A 24496-nucleotide genomic window follows, 5' to 3' on the forward strand; every position below is an offset into this window, starting at 1 on the left:
TTCCGGACTTTTATTTCTACATTGCAGAATTGATCGTTTTACTTAAAGAGATATTTTACTTTTGGTCATTTTATCGTCTACTCACAGTTTTTAAGTTGCTTGATTCAGTATTTTAACCATAGTAGATTTAGATTAATCAAAACCACCTGTACCTTTTTCTGGTGATATTATCCATCTATAATACGTGAGGGGGCCGTGCTTTTTTTTATTGCTTTTTTCATTTATTTTGAATAATTGTTTTGAAAAAGAACCTCGATCCTCCAGGAGGAGGATGGAAGAGACAAAAAATGAAAAAATGAAGAAAAAAAAATCCGCAATTTCAGCAATTTCCATTTCCGCAATTTCTGCAATTTGACTCTCTCTCTCTCAGCAACCCAGCAAGACACAGCCAGCGGACAGCAATCAACAGCATCAGCCTCCACCACTCATGATGTATAGGTTTACTTTTTGTTCTTTTATGTTTAAACTTCATTAACACTATTTTTGTTTGATGTATAGGACTGTGTTGGACCTGACAATATTGAGGACTTCCAACGATGCCCCTGTCCAGAGAGGAGGTGGACAAAGTCTGTAGCCTATATGGGAGTGTTTGTCAGAATATGACAAAAAAGGTGCAAAGTTCCCAGAAACTCAGAGGGAGTTTCAGGACTACAGGCCTTCTGTGGGGTATACAAAACGGTTCGTACAGTTACAGTAGGCTACTATGTTATGTTGAACAAGAATGACAATGTTGCATCGTGCTATTATATCATTTCTTGTACTAGCACTATAATGTTGCTCAATATACCTTCGCAGGTCCTTTGCAGGGCCTATAGTGAGGCAACAAATGACTCTCCTTGCTATTTTCTTTGTAGTAATATAAATCGCAGTGTGGGGAAGGACATGATAAAAGGCCTGTGAAAAGGGATACCTCAACTTTGCAATCTTTTTGTTTAAATAAGTGTAACAAAGTTCAGTCCCTCCTGACCAGAGCCAGCATTGCAGGCCTGTCTATATGCCAACATTCACCACCGAAATGGGAAAACGCTCATTTTAGATTTGGAGGAGCAGTAAACTTGGAACTGGCTATACCCTCGACGTTAAAGGAAAGGTACTATGTTTACCCAGGGTAACTGGACTAAGCTCAAGAACTTGTTTACAGCCAGGCCCTGCTCATAGAACATTTCATGGTAGGGGTTCAATGCCTTGTCCAAGGGCACTTCAGCGGTGGCAATTTTAACGTGCCGGTCCGGGGATACGAACTAGCGACCTTCCGATATCAAGACCGCTCCGCAAACCGTTCGGCCACCGCTGCCCCTAAGAGCATCAGCCATGACCTTTTTATTTTAAGAAAAAAGGTCAAAGCATGGCTATTAGATTACTGCACTGCCTGGCTGTATTTATTGTAATGTATTTGTTTGTCTCAAACCAAGAACCACAATGGAAACAGCCTGGTCTCACAGCGTTGTTGTGTTTGTGTATCTTTGATGTTTTTTATTTTATAATGTTTAATACAATATAATCAAATCAAATCAAACGCAAGAAGAGCAGCAGATGGAGGCCTGTCAGGCAGAGAGGCCCAGGCCAGCACCACCATTCAGCCAGTGGAAGGATCCTAGATGAAGGCCACTAGGCCACATGGTGACTGAGAGAGGCCCATTCAGCCAGTGGAAGGATCTAGAACAGTGGCTCCCAAACTTTTAAGCCTGTGACCCAGAATTGATGTTATATTATACCCATTCCTCCAGGATTTGTGAAAAAAAAGCATATCTATAAGCTCACAAGCGCATCGCTTCGTGCCACGTTGTGAGCTTGTAGATCGGCTATGTCCACTACTTCTTAGATATTTGTTCACATTTATTCCCCACCCAGTGATCTAAAGATAACGTGCCTGTGTTGATGCTGATGATGGTGAGGCTGAAAGCTATATTTGCAAACACAAAACCTCCACGCTAAGGGACAGGTTAGATTTAAACAGGGGTGCCCAAAAGGTAGATCGTGCTCTACCAGGTAGACCACATGATGCCCCTAAAAATATATATAATTTAAATTTAAAATAGGCATCTGCCACTTGAATTAAGGCGACTTGACTTTTGACATTTAAAAAATGCCTGTCAGCTCAAACCCCACAATGCAATATCTATGTTTTCAAAAGTGTTTCTACTTGTCCACAATTAGACTGCTGAACAAGAAATAGGACTGGTGACGCCGCACAGTTTGAACTGTTTTGGTCTCCTTTTAGGCAGACCTGTATCCCGAGAGAAGACAGACTATGCACACTAAACGAAGTGGAAACCGAGCTACACTTCCTAACCATCTGTCCATTGTACCAAGACATCAGAGACACATACTTCCCACAGATTACAACCACACACAGAGATTTTGAAAACATGACCAATGACAAAAAACTCCCATATCTGCTGGGCGAAGTACAACAATGTGCAAACACAGCAGCAAGATTTGTGAGTTGCTGTGATAGGAGAAGGATATCAAATGGAACACAACCACCCTAAAGACTAATCATTGTGTATATTCCTGCACTATACCTGCATCGAGTGATCTTGGTACACAGAAGTTGATCTATTGAAGATTCTGACCTTCAAAGTACATAATTTTTGTTTTGATTGTATTGCTGTATTCAATACAGCAATACAATACAGTGTATTGCTGTACTGTTTTGTTCTTTCTGCTTTGGCAATGTAAACGTATGTTTTCTCATGCCAATAAAGCCCTTTGAATTGAATTGAATTGACTACTTTATACTACTTTATTTTTTATATATGCATACATTGTACCATGTAGTTTAGTCATGTACTATGCACTTTCTTAGTTTCTTTCTTCTTTTAACTGCAATGATGAGCTGCTGCACAAACAAGAATTTCACCCATTTTGTAATGTGACAATAAAGTTTGATTCCTCTCTGATTCTTCAGTAGCATTAAAGTTATATAGGCCTGCCGCCTACTAAAAAAAACAACCAATTCCATTTCAACGCCACTATTCCAAAGGTACTTAAAAAAAAAGAATGGGGTGATTCTTTTGGGTGGGTAGACCTCGTTTAGCTCTGCATTTTGAAGGTCGCTCTCAAGTTTAAAAAAAAGTGTGGGCGCCCTTTGGGTTAGAACGTAGAAAATAATGCCAAATCGTTTCCATGGATGACCTCTGCCTGCCAGCTTCACTTGAGCTGTGAATCAGCATTCAGCAGCTCACACCGTTAGAACCTTGAAATGAACTCTATATTCATTTATTATACTGACAAAAGGTATGCTTCCTCCAAGTAGTACTGCTTGTCAAAATGAATGAATTGCAGACTTGAAAAGAAAATAATCCAATTAAGGCACTCCGTCTTTAGGTGAAAAATTAAATAGTTTATTTGATGATGAGCAAGGCAAATAAATAACAGGACCTACCCGTTTCGACCAAAAAGGTCTTCGTCAGGGTCTATCTGATAGATAGACGGAGACGGAGTGCCTTGGATTCTTCTCTTTTCAAGTCTGCAGTTCACATTTTGACAAGCAGTAGCCTACTACGTGGAGGAAGGATACCTTCTGTCTGTATGGTTTTACCTGTATCACCAAAGAGCACCGATCTAAGATTCTCTAACAGATCCCTGTATCACCAAAGAGCACCCATCTAAGAGCCTCTAACAGATCCCTGTATCACCAAAGAGCACCCATCCAAGAGCCACTAACAGATCCCTGCATCACCAAAGAGCACCCATCTAAGAGCCACTAACAGATCCCTGTATCACCAAAGAGCACCCATCTAAGAGCCACTAACAGATCCCTGTATCACCAAAGAGCACCCATCTAAGAGCCACTAACAGATCCCTGTATCACCAAAGAGCACCCATCTAAGAGCCACTAACAGATCCCTGCAGCACGCTTCCATTCCTCTATTTCTAAACTGTTTTTATCTGGTTGTGCTTATTTTTATGATATGAATTCCTCTAGTTTTTAGGATTTTTACCTATTTAACTACCATATTTTATTCTTGTATGAATTTAAGCTGGGTTTTTTGTGTGTATTTTTAGGAGAAACATCATTATTTTTGTATCTGATGCTGCTTGCAGTTGGAAAAACAAATAAAGCAATCTTGAGACAGCCAGTGTCAACACTTGGCTTTTCCCCAACATGTGATAGGGTAAGTTATGGTCTGCTTGCATATAACTTGGGCAATAAACTATGGTTACATTTCATTTCAATAATGTTGTTGCTGTGGTGGTGGTGATGTGGTAGTATAGTAATAGATTATTGATTTGTTTGCCGTCATTAATTCTCTCCCTTTTCTGTCACAGCAGAATGAAAGTGAGAGACGCTGCCAGTTCTGCATTCTGACAGGAAAAAAATTGCTTGTGGTACCTCAAGCTGTATTATGGTCCAATTCAGATTAATGTAGTTTTATATCCTGTTCTGGTCCAATTCAGATTAATGTAGTTTTATATCCTGTTCTGGTCCAATTCAGATTAATGTAGTTTTATATATCTGTATGGTCCAATTCAGATTAATGTAGTTTTATATTCTGTTCAATGTAAAGTGAAACTTGGAAATGTAAAGAAATGCTTCCAGAATATTGCAGTTATCGTTAGTGTTTTTATTTGCTAGCCTAATTTTCTTTCTTCTTGAAAAGATAAAAGGTATGCTACACGTACAGTATATATTACACAATATAAGCCACAACCATGGTTGCAAACATGCCTTCATTTGAAGTAAACATGGTAACAAAAACGTTTGTTTCCAGATATTGGCACACCAAGCACAGTAACACTTTTGCTAGACTATGGAACTTTTTAAAGCGCTTTCCATTAGTTAGGCAAAGTTATCCAAATTTGTGACCAATTTGCAAATTAAAATGCTTACCAATGGCTTTTGTGTTTGTCAATCAGATTTAGTAGACACCTTTACAAATATTTGTGACAAGCTATTGGGAGGCATTTTGCTTTGCAAACTACCGGGATGATTTTAAATATGCCCTAGTCAAGAGAAAAATCACACCGGCAAACATTGCCACAAGATGGCACCAAATGATTAGAGCACTCATATTGTGATAGTAGCTCAAGGCAAGTGCAGTGCAGTTATAAAGATTATATAGTTCAAACTATTTCTATTACACACCTCGCCATTTACTGATGCTCCCTCCCCCCCCCCCCCCCCCACACGCATGCACGCCAATATCTGAAACATTTTGGTTAAGCATAAAACAAGTCAAGTAGTTAGGAGAATGCAATTATGTTCAAACATGACATTTTTACTGGTGGGTTATAATTAGCAATGGTCAAGGATTACACACACACACTGCTCTAAAGAAAATGTGTCAATTTGTTCATGACGGTTTGTAAATAAACACATGACCTGGGGGCCAGGGGCACTGCCAGGCATTGGGGTATTAGAAAAGTGAAACATTTTAAAGATTCTTAAACAAACATAAAATCTAAAACAAATCAAATATGTCAATGCAAAGAGTAACAAAGGGACTTTTGTTTTGCCAAGGGATGATCTTGAATTCAGGCAGATCCGTGTGTGTAGCTGAGGAGACAAAATAGACACAGGTAAATACATTGAAGTTCAGGCATCCTTACTCATCTACATGCTTTTGCAGAGAAGGACTAAATGATCAGTGAAGATTATCAGAGATCAGAAATGTTTTAGGATGCCAGCATTACTTGGATTGAGACTACAAATGGAGACGTTTGGAGTAGGCCATCAACACTAAAATATACTTACATTTAGCCGTCATATCCACCCCTGTAGGTTCCTCCTGGGTCTTTTAACTGTAAAAGACACAAACTGTTAAAACCATGCGGGTATGAAAGCAGTGCAAAAGGTGCTAAATTCAAATAGATTATTGCTACATTTAAAGGCAGTGGTTTCTGAGTGGGCCTTGATGGGCGTAAAATTAAAACCAAATAGACCCTCCACCCTCCTGGGTCCATTTGTTTATATTTTATGCTCAAGAGTTACATTTTTACAACAAGTCTACACATTTACAGAGAATGTAGAAGAATTTGTACTGTGATCAAACATTTGCCGATATCTCTCAGATTGTAATCCCAGCGTGGAATCGTGGACAAAACCTTGCGCAAGTTTTGGGTCTGAGTCAAGGCCAAATCTCAAATGGTGGTTCCATGTGCAGTGTGTTGTTTTCGTCGACCGAAACTAAGACGAAAAATGTTCGTCGACTACCTTTTTTCACCGACTAAAACTAAATAAAAACGAAATCTATGACGACTAAAACTAAAAATACTGACAATTTCGTCAACAAATCAAAACTAGACTAAAATGTTAGGAAGGTTGACTAGTGGGGACAAGAGATCCAGTTTTATGCTGGGTTGCATGCTGAAAATAGCAGATATACAATCTCACAACGCGTCGCGCTGCGAGATTGTAGATCTGCTATTTTCAGCATGCAACCAAAGTGTAAAAGATGTCATTACAATTACAAGGCCTGTCAAAAACACATTTTAGTCCACTAAATCAAACTGTAGATTTATTTAGTCGACTAAAACAGTTTGACATTTAGTCGACTAAAACTAGACTAAACACTAGAACATTCCAGGTGACTAAAATGTGACTAAAACTAAGTGAAAACTATTCAAGAGACTATGACTAAAACTAAAATAGAAATTTGCTGCCAAAAACAACACGGTCCATGTGGTTCACTTACTAATTGTCCCTGCTGCCTCCGGAGTAGCCGCCTCCGCCTCCTCCTCCGCTCCTGTATCCTCCTCCACCGCCGCTGCCGTAGCTTCGGTCTCCACCACCTCCTCCATAACCTCCTCCTCCTCCTCCGCTCCTATCGCCGTAGCTCCGGTCACCTCCACCTCCTCCGTATCCTCCACCACCTCCTACACACAAGAGAGAGAGAGGGGGGAGAGAATGCATTCAACGCGCCATCGATCAAGAATTTAACCCATTTTGACAAAAATGTCTTTTTTGAAAATGACAGTTTTCTGAAAAAGCTATGTTTCTACGTCAGTCATTCTTTAGATTTTTCGAAAAATAGCAGACCTACAAGCCACCGAGTGGCGCGCTACGAGCTTGTAGATCTGCTATTTTTCAATAGCTAAAGCATAACATAATGCTAACACCAAAATGGGTTGGAAAAAAAAAAAACATCTCTACCTCTTCCACCACCATAGCTGCCTCCTCCTCCTCCATATCCTCCACCTCCGCCTGAATATCCTCCTCCTCCACCCCTTCTTCCACCACCTCCTCCTCCTCCACCTCCACCACCGGAACGGCCGTTCCCAGCGTCGTCCACACGGATCGTCCTGCCATCCAGACTCTGAAAAAGACAAACCCTTTTAGTATTTATTACATCGTCAGTCGTGCCACAACAACAAGGCCAAAATCACTACCACCAGAGCAAGCGGTTTCATCTACAGGTGGCAATAACAATATGTCATCAACTCACCTGTCCGTTCATTCCTTCCATCGCAGTCTTTGCATCTTCTGGCTCGTCGAACTTCACAAAGCCGAAGCCACGAGACCTGCCCGTATCCTTGTCTCTGATGACATCAACTGTATAGACCAAAACATTTTCAAGTTAAAAAAACAAATACATTGAAGATAAATCACATGAATTGCAATATGTGAATGAATGTGTGATTGTTCATATGGATTGCAAACAAACAGTCTTAGGGCCGATTCATACTCCTGTTTCGGCGCTGTAGTGCCGAAATGATTTCGGCTCGTCAGAAAATTTCAGTAGCACCGAAGAGCCGACTTTAGGACGGTACCCGCCCCCCCGAACCTCAAATGACGTCAAATTGTAGGCTCTACAGAGCCGAACCGACTTTTATTCGGCTCTAAAATAGGAGTATGAATCGGCCCTTACCCTTGCAAATGCTTCCGTATTTGGTGAAGGCGCTCTCCAACGACTGTTCGTCCGTGTCGAAGCTCAGCCCTCCGATGAACAGCTTGCCCTCGTCGTTCGACATGATGGTTTCTTCTGAAGAGAAACACACGAGAATTGATTGAAATATGTATTAACCCATTCTGACCTGAGATCAGATTCATACCAGGTTTCCACTGGACACACTGGTCTGATCAACCCATTCTGACCTGAGATCAGATTCTAAAAATGTCAGTCGTTCTTCGATTTTTCAAAAATAGCAGACCTACAAGCTCGTATCACGCCACTCGGTGGCGCGATATGAGCTTGTAGATCTGCTATTTTTCAATAGCTAAAGCATAACATGATGCTAACACCAAAATGGGTGCCAGGTCAGAATGGGTTAACAGTTTGCAGGATTACAGTACATTTCAGAGCACAAACTCAATACAAAGACACTGTTAACTGCGAGTGCACGACCCAATTAAGCATTACACTCGTTTACAACAGGGTCCACCCTTGTTCAATTCATCAAAAACATTTAGAGACGTACAAATAGACACTTCTATATAGTTAAAGAACAGAACAGGAATTCATCATAAAGGAAGCAAAAAAGGGAAAATAAACGTATACAGTGATGTATACATTGCATATACATTGCTTCAACCATGTATAAATGCGCATTACATAAAAGCTCTAAATCTAATGGCTAGAGTTTTGTCAAATACACTCGAGAGAGAGAGAGAGAGAGAGAGAGAGAGAGAGAGAGCTACAAGCAGTTGAAATCATAAGAAATCCAGCAACTATACAAGTCTATGAAATCAAGCGACCACCACGTTTTAAATGTTTGAAAATGGCAGACCTACAAGCTCACAAAGGCCTGCGGGTCCTTGGTGTAATCAGTGGGACTGGAGTGGGGCCAGGTGCGTGTCAGGAGCAGCGTGGTGGCACGATTAACACGCACCCGCTTCCACTCCCACTGATTACACCGACAAAAATACTGGTTTAACTTTAAACTACATTTTGGGAACTAAGTCGAAATAAAAACAGGAATTTAGTAACAACAAAATGAAAGCCCAAATAAGCAACCAATCTTTTAGTAAAAAAAGGCCCAACTAAGAAAACGCTCGTTTAGTTCTATTAAAGCAAGCCCAAATAAAATAAGCAGATAGCGCCGCGGTAGGCCGTTACACTTTGGAGAGCCCACGTTTTCAAACCTTTTTAATTCTCTTAAGACATGTGCACTTTTTAATTCTCTTAAGACATGTGCACTTTTTAATTCTCTTAAGACATGTGCAGTGTCGTCGAGACAAGTAAGCTAAAAAATACATTAATACATTGTTAGGGTCGGGCGCATTATCCGACGTCGTGTTGGTCAATGCTAACCTGACGCTGCCAGATCCAAAAAGCTTGCTACACAAATTTGTTTAACAGCTTTGAAACAAATTTGTGTAGCAAGCTTTTTGGATCTGGCAGCGTCAGGTTAGGTCAATGCCCCCCCAAAAAAAGAACATAGCAAATTAACTTAATATACAATACACGCCTAAAATAAAAAAGTGCAACCTTACCGAACGGCCAAACCAGCAACTTACAAGTATACAAGCCCAAATAAAGTCACTTATAATAAGCAGACGTGTGGAATTACCTTCAGTTTGTTGGTTTTCAGAAGAGAAAAGGTCTTGCTACTGCTTGGTGAGTTGAGACTCAAGAGTGAAGTGAGCGAAGTCGAACTGCGTTCTGGAAGAATCAGGAGGAAATGGTGTGAAACCTATTTAAATAGTGTGGGCGGGGCCTAATTGTATGAATGGGAGGGGCCAGAGCATCACTGGCCTATTTTTTTTTTTTTTACAATGTAAATGCGAAAATATAATTCAAAATACAATTCAAATTTGTAATTATAGTGGGATATTGTTCCCCAACTAAAAAATACTAATAAATAATAATTTAATTAAAAAATATGTCACAGATGTTTAAAATAACACTGACACGACAACGCGTATTCAGGGCGGAGTCACCACCCCAGGGTAAGTTGTGATTTGCTCTCGTTCACTCACTGCAATGCAATTTGCGGCATTTTCAAAACAATATTGCGCAGAGTAGCGATTATCAAACGTATTTGCAATGCCATACGTTGAAAGATCTGTTGCCCCCGTGGACAAGGCACGTTACCTCCGCAGGTTAGATATTATCGGCATAGATGTTTGTCCGTATGTGATTAAGGATTGGAAAAAGTTGCATTGGCAGCCATAGAAAATTCTGCCAGGGTAAATGTCCCGGATGTGACGTTTTGGGGCGTTCCTGTCTTGTTTCGTGTCAGTGTATTGGATGAAGTGGCTGCGGGACAGGTAAAAGTGTAGTTTATAGTTTAGTTGAACATTAAAAAACAAAACAAAGAAGGGCTGAAATGCGTTTGTATGGGGGAAAAAGAAAAAGAAAAAAAATATATATATATATATATATATTATAAAAAAGTTAGTTATTGTCGGGTATCATTTTGGCTACTTCTGCATGGAGGCTAGATATGTGAAGCTATTGATGAATTGAATGATTTGATTTCCATGCTGCTAAGCTTATAGTGCTCTGCTGAGTTCAACACAATATGGAACAGTACGCCTCCCGTCCTTCACAGGGTGATCAGCAGAATGGCTGAATTAAACAAAGTGTTGCTGTTGATGGCAGCTCAGACCTTTATTACACACTTACTTTGCTTATGGTTGTCCATCGAATCCGATGATGACGTCCGTCCACTTATGTCCTTAACGGTGAGTTCTTTGATGGCTAAAGAGTCCAATCCTGGAATGACATGTTTTATTGCAGGTGGGGCATGGGTATTGGGTAGGTTGTAGTGGTGGTAGTGGTAATTATGGCAGTCATGGGTGTGTTCCTCCTGTGTCTCTGTTGCCTCTGTTGCTGTCTTCTGACAGTCCTGTCCTCCTCCAGCCTCTGGGTTCCTTGGAGTCACGGTCAGCAGCAGCAGCCTCCAGGTCCCCTCTCTCTCTCTCTCTCTCACACACACACACACACACACACACACACACACACACACACACACACACACACACACACTAGCTACTAGTAGCTTAGTGGTAGTTGTGTTGGTTTATTGGTTAAAGAGATCCAATTAGTATACCCAGTTGATCTTATTATCTAAAATTTATCATTAATGTTAAATAAAAAGCCATTTATTTAAAGGCATAATGTGATTAAATTAAAGTTTATTATACATTTTGAATATATTAGGATATTGATTCATCCATGTTTAACCTTTAATCTATGTGACAAAAGGATGACAAATACACATAACTGTGTTTTCCCAAAACAGCATCAAACGCTCCTCTGATATGAGCTGGTTGATAAGAAATCTAAAAATGGACACTCAGATGTTAAGCAAGGAAAACGGAAGTATCAGAGGAGAGGTCAAGAGACCTCTCTGCATCACAAAGTTCCATATTTTCTATATGTTGTTTGGTTTGTCCTATGCTCTGTCCTGCAGGCTAACTCTCTGACTAAACTGACCATCGCATAACCCCCGAGGAAAAGCAGAAGTATCGAGGGGAACATACAGAAATCGTCATCTGGAATCCACCGATTTGGCTGCATGTTAATGTATAAAATGGGCAGGCAAAGCATTTGACCAGCGCGCAGACTTCACGAACTGTCACTTGGTGATTGTACTTAATCGCAAGGGATAGAATTCTGACGCCCATGAGCTCATGTAGTAGGCTACATTTCATATTAATATTATTCAATCTGTAATACCTTTAACTTCATGCAATTGGATTAAATACATGTTAAATCCTTAATACCTTTGTCCGTTCTTACACTTTATACATCCACATATGATAACAGCATCCTAAGGTTAGCAAGGAATATCACCTCTAATACTAAGCATGTGTTGTATGGAGAATATAGGTTGCTACCTTCAGGAAGGAGATATGGTGTACCAGCATACAATAAAGTCAGACTAAAGAGGTCCTTTGTCTACCAGTCGACCTTGAGGCTTAATCAGGAGATGTAGTAGCCACAGGAGAGCAGTTCAGTACATGTTCAGAAGCAGTTAAGATTTCTCTATTTAGAGCGTACTGTACACCACTCTACACTGCCCACTTGTGGTCAAGCTACAAAAAAGCAAGTATTCAGACACTTCAAGTAGCATATAATAATGATGCCATGAGAATTTTACTCAAAAAGTCTAGATGGTGCAGAGACTGCAAGTGAAATGTTTGTGGCTGCGAGAGTCAATACTTTTCAAGCTGTTCTCCGGAACTTAATGCATATTAGATTCATGTGTTGCTTGGATGAGGTCTGTGAACAGCATCGTCGTCAGTATAAATAATCCTGTCAAAAGTTGCACTAGATACTCCTCTAGCCTTAGAAGACATTGGCTTAAAAGCCTTTATTCATATCTGTCACAAATGCCTGTCTAACATGTACACTTGGGACTGTTTTTTTATTGGCTGTATATTGTATTTGTTTTTCTATGGATCCAGAGTCTGTAATAAAGGCATTCATTCATTCATTCATTCAAACCCTTCGAGTTAAACTTAAACGTTTGGTCTTTCCTCATTTCCCTTTATCATGTTGAAATTGCTGCACAAAGTCAGTCGGTGCAAAAAAAAAGTACTCCCAGTCAACCACCATAAAGAAAAACACAATAGATATAGCTAAAATGACATGGCTAAAATGACAAGGAAAGAAATGGCGGGAGTCGTTGCTGTGTTGTCCCAAACCTTTATTGCAGCTCACAGAACAGAACATTTACAGAGAACTGTGACGGTCCAAATCTCCTCCACAGAATCCATATTACCATTTTCATAATAATTTAATCACCTGCAATATGCCTGTAGACCTTTAAAGGCCATGATACACAGTCAACACTGTAACTCTCTGGAGACGGGCAGCTTCCAGCGACAGAAGAAAAAAACAAAAAACAGCACATTCAAATTATTTCCTAAGTTCCTTCCCAATTGGCCATGCACTGACCAGTCAATTTACATTAATTTAGTTACCATGCCAACAATTCTTGCCCGAGACACTTTTGATGTTGTATGACATTCTGTATGTTGGTTAACCCAGTGGTTCCCACAGTGGGGTCCTTGAGGGAGTTCCAGGGGGTTCCCAGCTAAATGATAGTTAGGAACCAAATGGACCCTTATGGGTCTGTAACTGTCAAGAGTTAAATTAACTTTGATTTTTACCATATAAATTGGGGTCCCAGAGATAGAAATGCCGTTAAACTGGCCCGGGCGGCTGTACCTTAATGCATGTCTAACTGGGGGTCCTTGAAATTTAAACGGTCGAAAGTGACTGCTAGAGCCGTACAAATGGGGGCTAATAAATGTCAATTTGGGGGTCCTTGACATGAAAAAGTTTGGGAACCACTGGGCTAACCTAACCTGACGCTGCCAGATCCAAGAAGCTTGCTACACAAATTTGTTTCACAGCTTATTGGGATCTGGGATCTCGGGAGCAATTTCGATGTCAGGGCTGTTCCTTTTTTTCAAGATACTTGGTAGATGATTGGATGGGACCGTCTGTCTATCACCGCGTGGGCGTGCAAACACAACCAATCATATCGACGTGTCTATATAGCGTCACATCTGGTTTCGCACATGTCCCGCCCTTAGCTCACACTGATTGGTTCGAACCACGAGTGGTTCGGCGTTAGCTCAACTCCCTGAGAGATCCCAGATGGATGCTGTGTTGGGGAACATGGTTACCCAATACCGCCCTTAGCTGGCAGTCAGGTTAAGGCTAACCGCCATCTCCTTAGCAGGAAGTAGCATTGCCCATGTGTATCATGGCGCTTTACAGCATGTAAACGACTTCTGTTCAAAGATGAACCTCATTAACAACGAAAAACAACAAGAACAATCACCTGTCTGTACAGGTTGTGGTGTGGTTGATTTGATCTGTCATTTTATTGCTAGTTATGTTGCATTTCTTTCTTCTTACACAACAAAATTAGCACAGCCGCATGGAGAAAAAAAAACAACTGCCTGTTCACAAACAGCACAGTATATGGCTTTGAAAATAAAATAACTTCTTTTAAAGAATTTTCAGAAAAAAAAAATATTAATGTTTTCTTCTAAAATGTTTTTTTCTTCTCTTCCCCGAAACCTTATTTCTTCCTTTAAAAAACTAAAACAAAAAAAATCTAAGAAGATTTCTTCTTTGTAAAGGCTGTAATCTGTAAAATTAACAAGGTTTTAAAATTCACATTGACATAGAAAGTAGTTAGGGAGTAGAAAATAGCGACTAGTAGTGTTTTAGAAAAAGGACAGTAATCTTACTTAATAAATCTACTGCACACCACTGGAATGTGTCACATCCATAGAAATAACCATTTGTTGCGTGGGGGACTGGGGGCAATTCAGCTCACTGGGTCAATAACTCCATGACAACAATTCTGCCACCCGAAATCTTATTAGGGGAGATGCAAAATGGCTGCCATACAACAGGGTTATGATGATCAAGAGAAAGCTGCATGTTCAGAATGTATTCTTTACAACATTCAAAAATAAAAGACCAAGGAACCTTTAAAAGAAAGAAAAAAGGTTCCATATATTCAACTAATAAAACACACAGACTAAACTATCCAACCATGAACTGACCCCAACCCCGTTGTTTGTGTTCTATCCCTTGAAGTAGTTTTGTGTTGCAGAAAATACCTACAGTATCACGACTCTATCGGTGCAGCCCGTCAGGTCCCCCGATAGAACCACACTATAGAGAACATTAGGCCCTTTTGCCCAAAGCCATCTTAGCAGGAAGACCATCGCCTCTCTCCGTTGCCGAACAAACGCCGTCGCTGGATTCACGAGGGATCAGGAAACCTCGTGTTTGTCGTGTCCATCGTTAAATTGAGCCAAAGAGGCCCAAGATGATGTTCGTGCTAAGATGTTAGGGCATCTTGGGAGCCTGCTACCATGGAAAAGATTAAAAGCGGAAATCACACACATATATATATATATAAAAAATTAGAATCCACAAAGAGGAAAGGGAACACAAACTATAAAACAAAACACGTCACTGAGTTTCCTTCGGAGAAAGAAGAAAATATGCCTATCCCTTTCTCTTTTTTTTCTCGAGTGGAAAGAACAAGCCAGTGCAGCTTCACCCTCAACGTTAAAACAACCCTGGCAACAAAACAACAACAGCAATAGTAAAAAACAGTCCAAGTGGTGAGTTAGCTGTACGTGTATTCATGACCATTTTAGAACTGACCAACGGGATGGTTAAGCGGCAGGCCTACAGTTAACGGTTCACAAGTTATGGCTGGGTTAGAGACAGGATGTGATGCTAAAACTATCTGAGCCATATCGGGACAGTTTGTCCATGTTGAACCAGCACCTGCAATATATCAGAACTGGATGACTTGGGGTTAAAAGGCCATGTTTTCTGTAAGAGTGGGTAATTTTAGCTTGCTTGGTTAGCCAGATAGGGCTGCCACGTCAGTCAGTCAGTCAGCTAGGCGTGAATACACAAGACTAATATTGCTGGTGTGCTTGAAAAGGGACTTTAAAACCATAGCGGGGACAGTGGTGCACAGGCAATGGCTTCCATTATATCACAGTACAAGTGTGAGAAATCATATCTTACAAAGTCAAAGTATGAAACAAAGTTTAGACATGAAACTTCACGCAGAAAGCTAATTATGTGGCCCTGGTCACTGTTAAAGGAATTAGACAAAACAAGAGTTCTACAGCACACTAAAACAGAGAAGCTTCTAGGAGAGTTGGAGAGGTTCTATAGAACTATGGCAGTCAGAGGTACTGAGAAGTATGAGGTCGCAGACGTTAAAAAAAGGAAAAGGATTGAATCTCCAAAACGTCAAAGAGATGAAATCTACAGCTCCTAGAAGGGACTGATTTGTGAAGCGATATGTCTACGAAGCAGCCTCACACACATTGCTCTCTCATGTACACAAACTGATGGGAAAAGTGGGCAAATGCGTACTGAAGTCTCACAGTCTGCCTTCCCTCTGAATCTACATGCTAGCACATGGCTCCGTCCTTGCAGAGGTTGGAGTCAACATATACCGATAAGTAAATTGCAGTCGCAAGGTATCACACCAGCTTTGCATACTACCTACAACACTGGAACAGAACAAAACAGAACAGGGCTGAACGGATTTCCACTCCAATGTTTCCTAAAGTCATCTCGGCACCAAGAAAATTGTCTCTTCCCTCAACTTCATTACCCAACATCTATAATATGATGTCTGCCTACTAGTGAGTTGCAAACAACAATTCGAAATCATTTCAGCGTCAAGATGGTGTTGGAAACCACGCAGCCCTGAGTGGAACCGGTCTATGAAGTTCTGAGCAGAATGTCTGGGTTTGGAATGGAAGCTCCGGTCGAGTTGCGATTACGAACGCGACGAGAGGACAGCGGAGCAACAAAGCAACATGTTCGCACCTTCTAGCTGGTGGTTGCACACAGGAAAAGGAGAGAGGAAACCAGCGTGTTAAAGGTAACCTCACTGACCCGGGACCCGTAACCTTCTATCTGAAAGAGTTCTACCAGTGGAACTGCCCAAAAAAGGATACCTGCCAGTTGTTTCCGAATACAATGTTCAATAGCCTTACATTGCTTGGCAACAAACTACAATACCAGCTCAGTGAGCAAAGTCTAGAGACTAACATTGCCTTGCAACAAAGTTTAGAACTGAGAATAGAGGAGGAACAATTAACTGGAGGCATTTTTAGACATCCCAGGCTGAATCTTTGCAACTCTTTCAGATACAAGTGTCTGGTCTGGTAATGACCACAGAAGTACAGCATATAGAGAGAGATTCCATGGCCTGAGTATGTGGCGAAAGACAATACATTTCTATACCACCTAAAAAAAAAAAAGGAATAGCAGAGGGAAAGAAAGTTAGAATGAATTATCCATTTTCAGAAAACTAAAAATATATCAAATCCAAACTAAACTATAAAAGAAATAAAAGAAAATAAAAACTGATGGGGGAAAGATTTTGAGCAAAAACAAATGATAGGGAAACAAAAGAGGTCATGTTATTCATAAAGCAAACAATCCATCACTCGTACACAAAACGTACACTAGAAAAGAAAGGGTGTGGAAAGGGTGTGTGTGTGTGTGTGGGGGGGGGGGTGTATTTTTCATGGAGAATGAGTGTGAAAACAGGGGGGGGGAGGGAGGGAGGGAGACGGCTGTCGTCATGACCACTGCCGCTTCACGGGAGGTGGAGGCGCATCGCTCTGAGCTCACTCGGGGGGTGATGGTGCGATGCCGGTCGGTACTTGCTCCGTCACCGCAATGACTGCAGGCTCTACGTTTCTGTTGGAAAACACACATACACACACGATGATGATGCCGTTTATCTCACCAATTGCCTAAATTAGTTAATATAAAACACACGCTTTCCCAAGACCCAGTTTAATCCACCCAATGAGACCTATGCAGAAGGCCTTTATTCAAGGTGCTTTACAGAGATTGTGCATTACTTTCACCCATATTCACACACTGATGCCAGAGGAGACCATTGCAAGGCACCAACCTGCAAATCGGGAGTATTTTAGGGGTTCAGAGTCTTGCTCAAGGACACTTGGACACCAACTCTGGGGGAGCCCGGGTCACTCTACCCCTGAGCCAATGTGTTTTGTATATTGGTGGCGCCAGTGGGAATCAAGCCCTTAATTTAGTTCAGTAATTCAGTTAATAAATCCACAAGTGTATAGAGAAAGTCATAGTCTTTACTGGCCAGGCTGGGGTCACTCATTTCTTAGCTGTACAACAACTAATTGCCATTAAAAAGGCATCAGGCTGCATATAGGACCACCACTGCTGGAAGCCACAGAGAATGGCAGAAGCCACATTGCATCTCTACACTTCACCACTAGAGGGAGGCAACTGCTTTGGTTTCAGCATATGGCTTCTAACTTTTTGCTTATACAAACTTAATGAATAAGGGACCTCTAATCAGCATTTATTTTGGGTGATGTAAATCAGTGGTTCTCAAAGTGGGGCCCGTGGACGCCCTGGGGAGTTCCAGGGGTCCCCAGCTAAATGATAGTTAGGAACCAAATGGATCCGACCTTATGGGACTATAACTGAGTGTACAAATGGAACCAAATGGACCCCAACAGGTCCATTTGTACACTCTTAAGAGTGCAATTAACATTGACTTTACCATATAAATTGGGGTCCCAGTGATAGAAATGCCATTAAGTTGGGGGTCCTTGAAATTAAAATGGTTGAGAGTCACCGCTACAGCTGTAAAAAAAATCTTCTCTTATGGGGGGCCCTGGCATAGCTTTTCAAATGGGGGGTCCGTGGGCTAATTAGTGTCAAATTTGGGGGTCCTTGACATGAAACAGCATTGCTGTAGATGGCAGTATTAAACTGACCAATGTGCCTCAACAGTAGTGCCTCAAGAGCCTCCCCCAACGTTCACATTTCATTTCACAGCATAATTGCATGTCTTGTCATTCAAATGCACAAAGTGTGGCGTTTAAAAGCAAGCAAACAAAAATGTGCCAGTTGGTACTGGTATGTTGCAGTATTCACAACAATAGTATGCATTCATGTAGTATTCTTTCAACATTGTCTGCAATCTGTGGTAACAATAATGAATAGAATACATAATTAAAAGTATTAAAGTCTATAAAGTAACACACTTAGTATTTTTTAAGTCACCGTGGTTAAACATGTTGTTGCAAAAGTTCTACATAAAAAAAGGGACGTTTGTGGAACAAAACTGCCTTCACAGACAGAGAGCCTTTTCATTGCACTGAATGACACGCATGTTAAAGAAGCACACGTCAGCCTTAGCACACACGTGCTCGGGGCGTGTTTGTGTGCGTGCGCGTGTGTGCGTGCGTGCTCGGGGCATGTTAACCACTGACTGCTCCCTACTGCAGCAGCAAAGTACACGTTGTCAAGACTAGAGCAGTGGTTCTCAAAGTGGGGTCCAGGGACCCCCACGGGGTCCTTGGAGGGAGTTCCAGGAGGTCCCCAGCTAATTGATAGTTATGGAAACTCTGTGTCTGTAACTCTGAGAGGGTACAAATGGAACCAAATGGACCGATGATAGTTAGGAACCAAATGGACCATTATGTGTCTGTAACTCAGAGGGTACAAATGGAACCAAATGGACCCATTTGGACAGTTAAATGAACATTGATCTAACAATATAAATTAGGGTCCCAGAGATAGATATGCCATTAAATGGGGGTCTGTAGACTAATGCATGTTAAACTGGGGACGGGTCAAATGGGGGTCCGTAGGCTAATAAGTGTCAATGTGGGGGTCCTTGAACACCACTGATATAATTTTCCCAGACAACTGTTTTAGTTTAGAAGACATTTTGTAGAATGGGCTTCAGGTCTAAATGGGTGCACAGGTACGATGTAGCAGCCAGAGGTCTCAAAGGTGGCGTATCTTATCAGAGATAGCGGTTTCTACAGAACACGGCTAGGTCATACACACAGAGCAGACCAGCAGGTCTTCCCATGCCTGTCTGAACACATGGAAGCCATATGTAATCTAACCCGAGTCTCTGTTTATTCAGCCATCACAAGATAAGATCTTCTACCGCTGAGTAAATGCAGCCAAAGTACGACTGACAATCGGCGACATGTAGACTTTAACAGCTGGCAATCTTTATTGCAAAACGCTGTACTGTACCGACGCAGTATTATGTAATATGAAGGTTGTCGAAGCCCCAGAGGCATGACAAAGTAATTAAAAAAATGAATATCTGCATGAATTCTAACCAAGTTGTTGAAGTCGACAGATTTTGTCTACTCACTACTACCATGTTACGTTAAAACAAATATATATATTATGTACAAAAACAATAAGTGCACCTTCCTGACATTACATTTCACTGCTTTTTCCAAAGGCTTCGATTAATTTCCTCGCCTTCATGAGGAATGAAAATGACTTAAACCATGTGGCAACCTTGTCTTGCCATGTGGCAACCAAGTCTTTACCGAAGTCTAGTCTATTTAATGAAAAAAGTTAAAATGTACATCTTATAAAACAATGTAGAACTTGGGCTTGTTTTAACAAAGAACAATGACTTAAAATTGTCAATGCATAATGTGTTTGGTATTGCCAGCACCAGTGCGAAACAATGCCTTAATTTAGTGAGTTAATAAATGCTCTCTGCAGCATTATAATAATGAAAATAATATATAATTACCTGTTGGCTCATCCTGAATCTGTTCCTCTGCTTTGCGTGCACGCACATAGACAGAAACGCACACAGAAAATAGAATTAGAAGATGTTTTGCTTAACACCCTCACAAATATAAGTGAATATGGGCCATTGTTACAGTTATATGTGTGTTACCCACCTGCTTCTGGGATCTCCTCTACCTCATCTGCTACAGTTTCTGCTGTGAATGTAGAACAAAAAAAGAAACGGGTTTAAACAACACACCTGCTAGTACACATGCTGCTGAATTTAGGCCATTCTTTTTTCAGTAATCAATATCATTTCGAAATCTATTAACATTATTGATGAACACACATTAAATCATATACACAGTATTACATACATATCTTTGTAGTGGTTCTCAAAGTGAGGTATACAGGGTTCCAAAAGACACTCACAGGTCTGTTAACTCAAAGAGTGTACAAATGGAACCAAATGGACCCTTATGACTCAATTTGACACTGACAATGTAGATAAAACCGGTTCCAGAAACGGTTCAAAATATGATGGAACAGATTGTGGTTCCTCCGGTTGGAGACCCAGCCCTAGAGAGCACATGCCCCCGTTGACAGCCATGGGACTGCAGGGTGGAGAGGTTCCATGTGGAGTGGACTGCTGTGAAAACCTCTATGGGTGCATTATTTATTTTAGAGGATCCTGATTGGCTGCATGCTAGTGCCATTTGCACTGCTTTTTGTGTGTGCCATGGAAAAATGTCACTGCCTACAATAGGGTCTTCAGTTCACAGTGAGTGTACTCGTAGATCCAAGTGACAACAAACTCTCTGCTCTCTGGTATTGTGCAAGAGACAATGTGTAACCGTTGAACCCATTCATGGTGTACCACAGGTTCTTCTTGTTGTTACACACACTGCTTTGCTACGCTGCCTCTTACCTTCTACTGGCTCCTCCACGGCCTCCTCCTCAACAGCTTCTTCTGAGGGAGCAGCTTCCTCCTCCACTTCTGCGACAGCCTCCTCTACCACCTCCTCCTCGACTTCTGGTGCAGCCTCCTCTTCGACGGCTTCTTCTGCAGGGGCAGCTTCCTCCTCCTCGGCCAGGGCCTCCTCCACCTCCTCCTCTGCAGGGGCAGCCTCCTCTACAACCTCCTCCACGGCCTCTTCTGAGGGAGCGTCCTCCTCTACTGCCTCCTCAACGGCTTCTTCTGAAAGGGCGGCCAGTACTTCCACCTCGACCTCCTCCTCGACAGCGGCCTCCTCCTCAACAGCGAGCTCCTCCTCGACAGCCTCTTCCAAAGGAGCGGCCTCCTCGACTGCCTCCTCAACTGCCTCTTCCAAAGGAGCGGCCTCCTCTTCCTCTACGGCCGCCAATGGCTCCTCCACAACCTCTTCCACAGCCTCGGCCTCCTCAACAGCCTCTTCCAAAGGAGCAGCCTCCTCAACCACCTCCTCCTCCTCCGCTGCTGGCGCCTCCTCAACTGCAGCCTGAATGTTGTAGGATATAATAGATGAGACATTCTGTCCCTTTCCTCTGTACACCTGCCATGGCAGCAAGCGGCCCACTAAACATACGTTTGTCAAAATGTGCTAAACAGCTTTTCAAGTCATTTGTAATTCAAGTAATTTGCCACAGTCAAATTATTATTATTTGCCACAGTCTTAACTGGCTTATGGCCAGCCTAATTAACAGTGGATTGTGCCTTCTACCTGCACTATTCATATGTTTAATTTGTCATTGTAATGCCAATAGAAAACTCCGTGACATACAGACTACATCTCATTTTAACACGGCAATCCTACAGTATATTATAGTCCTGATGGTGGCAGCACCATCAGATGTCCGGGATGCTAAGCGATCATCGTTGATTTTAATAACCAAGTCAAATGAAGCTCTAATTTCGCATTTTACGCAGCGATGGACATAAAGACCGCGTGCGCGCCTGCGAGAGAGTGCACGCGCGGATTTCGGCCGGTTTTAGGTAGATTACATCGGCCGTTAGCCAAACAAGCTAAAAGTTGCTACATTAAGCCCCCCGATTACAGGGAATTAAACGATTACAGGATTTATTGATTCATTACGTCAAGGGCCATAGGGGGGTTAAGAGCCCTTTTGAGGAAGGCTAATGGAGTGAGTAAAAGTGTCAACCTGAGTAAAAGTGTGTCAAACAATGTCGCCCGATTAATATCTAGTGAAACGGATATAAAAATGTGTGTCGTCTGACGGCGTCTTGTACCTACTGGCTACTAATGAAAAAGCTGTAAGGTCGCCAACATTCATCATTAGTTGTCGTCTTACATTTTCTTAGGTCTTTTTGACCAACGTATGCCCTTGCCATGGTAATGGGAACTCTTGTCAGTTGAGGGATGAGCATTATCCTTACGCCTATTTTTCAAGTTGTATGAGGAGGATGTATCGACAGTAAATGACTGTATTTCTGTGTCCGACACATGGAATTTACAGTTTTGCTAAGTATAAACTTTAATAGCAGTAGTAAAAGGGTACCAGCTCACTGCCATAAGATTCAGTCATCTCTCTTTTACCAATATTAAATGGGATGATATGTCACAAGTTGCAACTAGCTAGCAAGCCATAAGGCCTCATTCACACGTACCAAACGCCACCAATCAAGCAATGTTTTTGTCGTTTGTTTTTTTTGGGCCACCACAATGCTTTTCCAATGGGAGCCACATGGTTTGATCAAACATTTGTGTTTGATTGCTGGTTGCTGGTGGTGTTCTGCCCCTCCCCCTCAAACAAAAATGTTTGGTCAAACCATGTGACTCCCATTGGAAAAGCATTGTGGTGGCCACAAAAAACGACCATACATTTGCTTGATTGGTGTTTGGTACGTGTGAATGAGGCCTAAGGCTAAGCAACAGATCGAGGGATGACTAGCTACTGAACGCAGCTGCCTGCTACTAGCCAGCTACATTGCAAAGCAAAAGCAAACTAAGCAAACCTCTGAAATACAATTAAACTGTGCGTCACTAACTGCATTTCATTTTCACACAAAACCTACTAACCTCAGTAACAAACACACTGTTAAGCCGTAGCCAAATGTCCTCCAGCATTGAGTGCCAGCTGTTGCATAACTTTTAAAAGAAACCAATTACTACAGGGGAATTGGGGGGGGGAGACTAATATTTAGACTAAAATGTTAAGGAGGGACTAGTGGATAAGGGATCCAGTTTCATGCTAGGTTGCATACAACGATATCAAGGCCTGTCACAGCACATTTTTAGTCGACTGTACCTTTACTGTGCCGTTTTCCTTTTTATATTGTCTAATAAAATATTCAATCAATCAAAAGCCTACTAAAGACAAACGCACTCCCTGGGCACGACGCCACCGACAGTACAGTACTCTAGTAGCTAGTCCACCACTAGCTGTGTCATCCATTGAACAATCAGTGGGCCACCATTGAGTTATACAAAAAGGAACAGCTACCTACCCACCCATCTTGTTTTTTTAGTATGTGTATATGTATGTTGTCAAGTATGTGTATATGTATGTTGTCAAGTATATGTGTATATGTATGTTGTCAAGTATATGTGTATATGTATGTTGTCAAGTATATGTATATGTATGTTGTCAAGTATATGTATATGTATGTTGTCAAGTATATGTATGTTGTCAAGTATATGTATATGTATGTTGTCAAGTATATGTGTATATGTATGTTGTCAAGTATATGTGTATATGTATGTTGTCAAGTATATGTATATGTATGTTGTCAAGTATATGTGTATATGCATGTTGTCAAGTATGTGTATATGTATGTTGTCAAGTATGTGTTTATGTATGTTGTCAAGTATGTGTTTATGTATGTTGTCAAGTATATGTATATGTATGTTGTCAAGTATATGTATGTTGTCAAGTATATGTGTATATGTATGTTGTCAAGTATGTGTATATGTATGTTGTCAAGTATATGTGTATATGTATGTTGTCAAGTATATGTGTATATGTATGTTGTCAAGTATATGTATATGTATGTTGTCAAGTATATGTGTATATGTATGTTGTCAAGTATGTGTATATGTATGTTGTCATTCAAGTATATGTGTATATGTATGTTGTCATTCAAGTATATGTGTATATGTATGTTGTCATTCAAGTATATGTGTATATGTATGTTGTCAAACATATTCTAAATAAAGTTTGGAGCATCATAAAGTGAGTTGCGACGCCCCTGCTTTCCCTTCCACCGTGCAGAAGGTAGACATGCTCCTCCTCGTTTAGTTCACGGGACGGGAACGTTGCTTTAGCGTGTAACCACTTTAACAATTATTTTAAAACTTTAGCTGTTGAAAAATAGCAGATCTACAAGCTCATAGCGAGCTTTTTTATCGTGAAAATGTGGCACGGAATCTTTGAATATATATTATTTCACAGCGAAATACAGATAATATTTGGGGTCCTTGACATGAAATAGTTTGCGAAACACTGACATAGAAACATAGGAGTTTTTCAGAAAACTGTCATGATTTAGAAGACATTTTGTAGAATCTGGTCTCAGGTCCAAATGCACTAAAGCA

At 41.2% G+C, this 24496-nt stretch overlaps 2 protein-coding genes across 12 annotated transcripts in view; both read right to left on the bottom strand.

The window, feature by feature from the left end:
• Positions 1-6640: 6640 nt before the first annotated feature.
• Positions 6641-9593, bottom strand: LOC308325124 (uncharacterized protein; the record flags this gene model as incomplete). Its single annotated transcript, XM_080777533.1, has 5 exons — positions 9457-9593; positions 7815-7925; positions 7392-7498; positions 7100-7262; positions 6641-6822 (listed from the first exon to the last, which is right to left on the bottom strand). Exons 2-5 carry the CDS (start codon positions 7915-7917, stop codon positions 6641-6643), a joined length of 555 nt encoding a protein of 184 aa, XP_080633659.1. The 5' UTR covers positions 7918-7925; positions 9457-9593.
• Positions 9594-12526: 2933 nt separating this feature from the next.
• Positions 12527-24496, bottom strand: part of asph (aspartate beta-hydroxylase) — a 46887-nt gene continuing 34917 nt past the window's right edge. For 7 of the 11 annotated variants that reach the window (XM_080777227.1, XM_080777228.1, XM_080777224.1 and 4 more), the window contains 4 exons: positions 20893-21442; positions 20138-20179; positions 19984-20013; positions 12527-17114 (listed from right to left, as the gene is read on the bottom strand). In XM_080777227.1, the coding sequence (XP_080633353.1) occupies positions 17107-17114; positions 19984-20013; positions 20138-20179; positions 20893-21442 (630 nt within the window). In that variant the 3' untranslated portion in view covers positions 12527-17106. The remainder of the gene's footprint in view (positions 17115-19983; positions 20014-20137; positions 20180-20892; positions 21443-24496) is intronic. The other 4 variants (XR_013964975.1, XM_080777223.1, XM_080777225.1 and 1 more) reach the window with 4 other exon arrangements.

The sequence above is a fragment of the Protomyctophum bolini genome (assembly GCF_963924005.1).
Source record: "Protomyctophum bolini genome assembly, chromosome: 12".
NCBI lineage: Eukaryota > Metazoa > Chordata > Actinopteri > Myctophiformes > Myctophidae > Protomyctophum > Protomyctophum bolini.